An 8,274-nucleotide genomic window follows, 5' to 3' on the forward strand; every position below is an offset into this window, starting at 1 on the left:
CTGATTTCGATTTCTATTTATAGGCTGAGGGTCTGGGATTACGCGGGGCGTAATCTCAAATTACGCAGGGCGTACTCGGTTACGCGGGGTGTACTTTGATGTCACTACATGCGTTGATCTGTGGCACTCGAGTATTGGTCAGGCAACTTGCATCCGCCTGAGTACGCGGGGCGTACTCAAATTACGCGGGGCGTAATTGACTCGTCGAACTTCTAAATTGCGTAACTTTCGCATACGAGCTCCGTTTTCGACGTTCTTTATATTCACGCGAAGGTCAGACCATACTCTATAACTTTCATTTAGACTCCGTTGGCTAATTTTGACTTTTATTTTTCTTATTTATTTTTAGAAGGCCGGGACAGAAAAACTTCGTTATAAATTCATAACTTCTTCGTCTGACATCCGTTCTCGCCTAACTTTTCATCGTTTCGCTACTAACAACGAGATCTTCGATTCTCATTTAGATTGTTTCGGCTAAAAACCACTCGATCTCAAATCAAGTATTTGGGCTGCATACCGCTAAGTCGAAACTTAGAAAAATCATAACTTCCTCATACGAAGTCAGATTTGGGCGTTCCTTTTATGCACGCTCTCGGTTTAACGAAATCTATGACTTTCGTTTAGATCGCTAAGGCTAAATATCGCTCTATCTTAAATTCATATTTTACGTCACTCGGCGTCGTGCCGGTTCTGTCGCGAAACTTCGACAGGTCATAACTTCTTCGTTATAACTCGGATTTTGGCATTCCTTATATCTCCGGAATCCTTGTTTTAACCACTACAACTTTATGCAAAGATATCGGGCTTATCTCACACTTTAATTTTGACGCTTATTTTATTCTTAATTTAATTATATCACATAATTAAGCAAATAAACACATAACTCACATAATTCACAAATTCACAAATAATACATTTTATTATTTCAAATTGGGGTTACAAAGGTTAACCTAGACTATTACATTGCTTAAAATGGCAAGCCTAGATCCTTAGTCCTATTCTAGCATGTTGTTCTATTGAATCTGATAAACATAGTATAACATTGTATGGCTACTTTGGGGAATACTTACTTGAGCTCGGCCGGTTGCGCACATCACACACTTGTTCTTTCTCAAAAACTCTTCTGTCTTATTCTTTAGCAAGCCATTTTCTTATAAAATATTTTAATCCCTCGATTTGAGTCCAGACACCCCCGAAGGTGTATTCGAATCCCTCAAATCAGGGCTCTAATACCAACTTGTGACGACCCAATTTTCACGTCCAAAAATTTCATTTTTTATTAAGTGATTTGAAAAACATTTGTAACAAAATATCAACCGATCATATCATTTCATGAAAACATATCTCGTGTCTGAAAACCGAATCGTAAAAACATAATAATGTCATAGTACAAATCCCAGAATAACGCATAGTGCGGAAAACAATTTGTGTGTCTGTTGTGCCGCTATCGCGCCAGCCCCTTCCCCTTCGCTGAAGAGATACCTGAAACCAAAATTGTAAACTGTAAGCACGAAGCTTAGTGAGTTACCCCATTGTACCACATACCATACAATCACATAACATACATACTGCCGTGCAATTCTAGGGTGCCCGACCTACCCGGTACAGCCATTCTGAGGTGCCGACCTACTCGGTACGACCAATTTGGGGTGCCGACCTACCCGTGTCAATCCATTCTGGGGTGCTGAGCTACCCATGTCAAGCCATTATGGGGTGATGATCTACCCATGTCAAGCCATTCTGGGGTGCTTACCTGCCCGTCGGTCCGAACCACCGACCCTCGGGGACTAATCCACCCCCTACTACTACTATCACATATATCATAACATAAACATACTATCAGACATATATGGGGTGTCCGAGCTACCGTTCGGTCCTAACAACCGAACTTGGGGACTATTCCCCTCCTACTACCACTATCACATATAACATATCATGCCAGCATATAAACATATCATCACATACTGTCAGACATATCTAGGGTGTCTGACCTACCCTTCGGTCCTAACAACCGAACTCTACTACTATCACATATAACATATCATGCCAACATATAACATATCAGGTAGTAGCAAACCTAGATGATATCACAAAGACAACCATCTAACATACAACTCCTACTGGTGGGCCGGCATTGTGGTCGTAGACCCACCGCTACTGAAAGGGTAACTCACCTTGTAGTAGTTGCTGATCTGTACGGGAATCCTCTGACTGCTGCTCCGAAAATCCTCCAGCTCTAATTCCCACAAAACACTTAGTCATACACTGCTAACTGTTCTTAGGGTAAAATGACCATTTTACCCCTGACCAAGTCAAGTCAAAGTCAACTTCCAGTTGACTTGACTCGCCGAGGTTGTTCGCCAACTCATCGAGTCCCTATCCTTCCATTTGTCCTTATACCCGTCTCTACTCGTCGAGTTAGGCGATGACTCGACGAGTTTTCCTTCTAATTGAACATCGACTGAATCGTCATCCGACTCACCGAGTTGTATGAACAACTCGTCGAGTTCATCTTCATCCTTAAGAAGATTGCCTTGGACTCGCCGAGTCCGTTCATGCACTCACCGAGTCCCATGAACTTCCAGAACAATGGCTTAGTCCAGAACGTTGGGTCGCTCTTCGGGACTCCCTAAAACCTTTCCACACTCAACTGGGTCCTTTTGACCCTCAACTGATATGGGACAAAAACTTGGACTCGCCGAGTCCAAGAATGGACTTGTCGAGTCGGTCACATCCCCTCACTAAAACTTTGATTTCCGAAGTACAACCCTCGATCAAAAGATAGATCTATGCTTCTACAATCGACCTAGCACGTAAAGTTACAACATTTACGTGCTTGCATGGGACTTTGAGCTCAAAAGGTCCTAAAACAAGCTCTTACAATGCATGGGGCCTTCTTTGAGTGCAAAAGCCACTCCTTTCTACCTTGTAACCCCTCTAAGGACCTAGATCCAAAACATCAACCCCCTACCATGCTTGCAATCATGGTTGGTGACCAAAATGGCTTAGAAAAGCCCTAAAACTCCACAAAATGGGATCTATCAAAAGAGCAAACAAGGTATAGACTTTATACCTTCTGTAGACTGCAAATGATGCTCAAAATCGGATCCATCTAGCCTCCTCTTGATCCTTCAAGCTTTTCCTTCCTTCCTTGGATCACAAAAGCACCAAAATCACTCCAAATGCCTTAGATTGCTTCAATAACGGCTAGGGTTTGCTATGGGGGTCTTCTGGGAGCAAATGGGATGAAGGAGGCCGAGTTAAGGTGTTTAAATAGGGTGCAAACCCTCGGGTTAGGGTTTTTGTCCAGACAGGGCCTACTCGCCGAGTCTGGGACCCGAATCGTCGAGTCCACAGCTTAAACTCCGCGTCTCATCCAGTTTCTACTCGGCGAGTTGGTCCTTCAACTCGCCGAGTCCAAGGCCAAAATGCAAAATATTTTAAAGAATTAACAAAAGAATACGTACCAAGAACCAGGTGCTACAACGATTTTCTCTTCAGGCTTCTGTTTGAAATCACCAAATTTACAAAGCAGCAAAGTCTGTATCGAATGTTCCAAATCTTCGTCGGTGGAATACAATTCTTTCAACCTGTCCCATATCTCTTTAGCTGTAGCGCAAGAACTCACCAATCGAAACATATCCGACTGCAAAGCAAACCTAATCATTCTTAAGGCCTTGATGTTGCATTGAAACTTCTCTTTCTCATCTTATGGAATGTCTTTCACATCATTCACAAGCTGATTGTACTCCTTTTGAGTTTTAACAATCTTTGAGGTGCTTGAGTGAGCGAATGGGCCAACGGTGATTGCTTCCCAGATCAAGTACCCATTATCTTCTGAGCCGATTACATAATCTTCGAAGTGATACGTCCAAACCTCATAATCCTGAGTGTATAAGATTGGAATCCTTGTCGTTGATCCAATACTGTTGGAGATGTTGATTGGATTGGTTTGCGAATCATCCGTGGACATTGTGATGAAGTTTGATCGATAACCTGTTTAATATCAGACTTGTAATTTATCGTTAGAGTAAGATCGACAATTAATGAGATACGCCAATATGGAATGACGGCTCAATTAATATCAATCAATGCGGAAAAACCCTAATTACTTCTTCAACAGAAGAGATGTGTATGAATAACACAGTCTCCTGCTCTGATACCAATTGATGAGAAAAATTCTCAGATCGTTTAGATCTTTCACAGGTAAATTGATGAAGAACAAACAATTCAAACACAATACGATTATGAACACAGTATGGAATCAATGTAAAGCTTATGATTCAAATATAGTCACACCTCAGCAGAGCTCGATGAAGAACTTCCACTGTAGAGGCGAGCTAGGGTTTACAATACTGATGAGAAAATAATAAAAGCGTTACTAACAAAGGATGCATGCATGCACCTTAAATACTAAAACCCTAGAGTAAAATAATGTACGGTTGGATAGCCCCAAACCGGATACCAAAACTGGGCTAAGGACCGAGCCCATGACGCAACACTATAAGCCCAACAGTAGTTTATCGAAAACTCACTTTTTATGTCATACAGCGTCGTGCCGGTTCTGTCGCGAAACTTTAAGGAGTTATAAATTCTTCATTATAGCTCGGATTTCGACGAGGTTTTTGCCTAAATGTTTCAAACGAGATAATCTACAACTTTCATTAACATTATTTTTATTTATTTCCAACTTTATATTTTCATTAATTTTAATAGTTGACTCTGGATCGAAATCTCATAAGACTTCCAATACTTTTCGAGTGATTCTAAACGTAGTTTTACTTCAATTCTTCATAGAACTATCTTGTTAGAACTCAATGCTCAAATTCATATAATATTTTATAATATTATTCACTTTTTAAAATTACATAACATGATAACTGAACGTGTATGTTATATATATAAATATATATATATATATATATATATATATATATATATATATATATATATATATATAGAGAGAGAGAGAGAGAGAGAGAGAGAGTTTATGTTGGAACAAGTAACCTCTGCAGGTGATATTTGTACCTAAAACATATGTAACCATCTATACCAGAGAAATATATTATCATATTCTAGTTCTACACACCAAAAATAGTCCAAAGTAAGAAGAAAACGTTGGCACAAAACTCTTATTGGGGAATTTTATCAAGTAGTAGGTACTCATAAATATGGAGATGATATTTGGAAAGAAATGTATATAACTATATACATAGGAAATTGCCAGTCCCAACTTATACCTTCGTCCACCACCAACACTCTCCCACCTTAACCACCGTGAAACACCACCATACCCTCACCTTTAGCCCGTAACAGCCTCACCCTACCCATTTTTCTCCAAAACATCCCCACCGGTATTTTGTTTTCCTCTATGCATTTCACCGAGAGAGAGAGAGAGAGAGAGAGAGAGACTCTAATTTGAAATACATGTAACTAGATAAGAAGCATGAGAGAACTTAACTGATATAAACATTTGAAAATCGAATCTCTTGTCTTAAAAAACGAATCCATCAAAATTAGTTGCAAAAGGACCTTAAAACATTTCACCTTTAAAATCGACTTTTGCCTTTAAACACAAATCCATCAGATGTAAACACTCCTATTATTATTTGACTTCATGCTCCACCATCACCTAATCCAACCTGACAGGAGAAAGATGGAATTTTGTTTATCGAGTGCTAGAGGGTTGTCTGCAACAAAGAAAGGAAGGGGATGGAGGGTTGTTGCGAAGGTAGTGTTTTCCGACAAGCATGTGTGAAAGAGGGAGGTGACAACATTATTTCATTGAAGGGGAAAGCGAAAGACAATTTCATTGATGATGGTTCGACGGATGGATTTCTAAAGGAGGAGAGGGTGAAGAGTTAGATGAAGGCGGGATGCTTAAAATTTTTGGGGGATTTCGTTTCCCCTCTTAGCTATTAAACGCACATTCTTTAAGAAATTTATAAAAACGTCTTCAATTTTAGGACATGCAAAAATACGTGTCCTAAATCCTTAGAATTTTGGGAGAGATAACATTTATTTTATGATATGGACTTTTGCGTGCCATAAAACCAATACATGTCATAGTTTGCGTGTCATTAAGAACCTATATTCTAGTAACGAACTAACTACCCAAGGAAGCCATGTTTAAAAATATAAAGCAACATTTCACTTATTTATATTGTTAGGGATGCGAACATAGGGCTTAATTACCTTCCCTTACCCCATTATTTGTATGAGACTAAGCTGATGTTATTACAGTTATTCTACCAAGAAAAAAAAAACGACCAAGGTTTTATGTACGTACAATACAAAAAGAAACAACTTAGCACTATACATGTATACTCAAGTTTATAATTAAAAGATCAGTTTTACTTTTACACCTTACTGAAGCTACAGAAAGCTTCTTTTCATTATTTTGTTCCAACACTCAAGTGTGAACTATATGCACAAAGAAATGCAATTCTTAAACTCACCTCCACCCATATCTAGATATATACATGCAAAAATCATAGTGAAACGGTATTAAATAGAATCAACCCATTTCCAGTAGTGTTTCTTACACGAAACTGCTCCTTCAGCCACTTCCATGCCATCGAAAATTTCATTGTTCTCCTCTTCTATGGTGCAAAATTCACAATCTGGCAAACCATGAACCAGAGCATCTACAGTATGTAAAACATAGCAAGCTGGCAATCCAGGGTATGATACAGAAAGCTTCTCCTCCACCTTACTCGAATAAGAACCAGGTATAATCTCCACAATCTCATCTTCACAAGAACCGTTTATAATCGAACCTAGTTCTTCCTTCACCGCTCTCGCAACAGCTTCTTCTACCGTCTCCGCAGGCTTCATTTTCTCAGATAGTGGTCTCGACCGATTTCTAACGTGGCCGTTTGACAGTTCTTGGTGGGATTCGATCAAGATTCTATCTCTCTCATCTCTTACCCGAACCACGACCACTTCCACCGTACGAACAGGGGGGATAGAGTCGGCGAGAGATGTTTCTCCCTCGTAGAGCTCGATCCATAGGTTGTGGATGTTCTTGGTGCCGGGTCTGGTTCCCCAAGCGGCGAATGAATCGGAGGGGAGACGGGGGCGGAGCCAATCGGAGAGGGATTGCGGGGTGGAAAAGTGATGCTGGTTGATCACGGCATTCTTGGTTAACGGGATAATAGGAAGCTTAGAGAAACGGCGATGATGATTATAACTGGAAGATAGGTTAGGCGTAGAGGAGTAGAGGTTGAAGAGAGAAAAGGCGGAGAAGATGAAATCAGAGAAAGACTTGGGAAGGGTTTTGTGCACTGATGGTGGCGGCGTCTGCGATGGCAGAGACATTTGCTGGTTTTACTGCTGAACTGAAAAAAATTGAGATGAAAGGACGATAGGGGAGAGATAGCTTATCTGGATATGGTCATCAGCGGAAAGAGAACTTGATTCTCTCTGAGGATAAGCTGTTAGAATCAGAGGATTTCTTGATTTTCTGATTGGCTATGTAAATTAGACAAAATTTCAAAATAATTCCCCATACTTTTCGAAAAAATGACAATTTAAGGCCAATATATGATAACTATTGTTTCAAAATCAAGTATACTTGGTACTTTTGGTTAACTCTATTAAAAATAATTTAATAGTTAAATACATGTCAAATTACTAATATATATACATTTGTTTTTTTCATTTCACTCGGATGGAAAGGGTCCATAACGACCCCAATCGATGTATATATAGAAATCACTCAAACATGATATGTCGTTTGAACTCTGAATGTGATAACCAAGAGCTTGTGGTCATTTATTAATCAAAATCAAGGTCTTAGTTACTAATATAGATTTTTTAAGACCATTGGATATCGGCAACACTCATACCCACCTATAACGTAGTCACATCACCATCTTCTCTCTACAACGAGATTATGGGGTGGTGTTCCATGCTATACGACCGTTAAGGTGGTAAAAGAGAAGAATCAGAGAAAGAAAGAAGAAGAAGAAGAAGACGCTAAAGAAGAAGAAGACGTCGTTGCTGTAGGTGGTCGTTACCACGAGAAGCCCCATAACAAGCAAGGGGGCGGTGTTCTTTGGGTTATAACGGCGTTATGGTCCCTCCACGTAGACAATAACGCCATGGAGGCGACCCATACGCACTGCTCTAATAATTTTCAATTTTTTATATTTTCAAGGTAATTAAGATTATTTTTTATTTTTAAAGAGGTAAATTATCTGAATTCTACAGATCATATATACATAATAAATTATGAACTAAATACCAGTAGTTTGTAAGAAAAAAATTGTT

At 39.6% G+C, this 8,274-nt stretch overlaps 1 protein-coding gene across 1 annotated transcript; it reads right to left on the minus strand.

The window, feature by feature from the left end:
• Positions 1-6,298: 6,298 nt before the first annotated feature.
• On the minus strand, positions 6,299-7,457 carry LOC145088964 (uncharacterized). The gene has a single exon (XM_079027470.1). The coding sequence runs from the start codon at positions 7,318-7,320 to the stop codon at positions 6,508-6,510; it is 813 nt and encodes a 270-aa protein (XP_078883596.1). The 5' UTR covers positions 7,321-7,457; the 3' UTR covers positions 6,299-6,507.
• Between the last annotated feature and the right edge of the window lie 817 nt (positions 7,458-8,274).

Source organism: Lactuca serriola, chromosome 2 (genome assembly GCF_051521515.1).
Source record: "Lactuca serriola cultivar US96UC23 chromosome 2, Lser_US96UC23_V15, whole genome shotgun sequence".
Classification (NCBI taxonomy): Eukaryota; Viridiplantae; Streptophyta; class Magnoliopsida; order Asterales; family Asteraceae; genus Lactuca; species Lactuca serriola.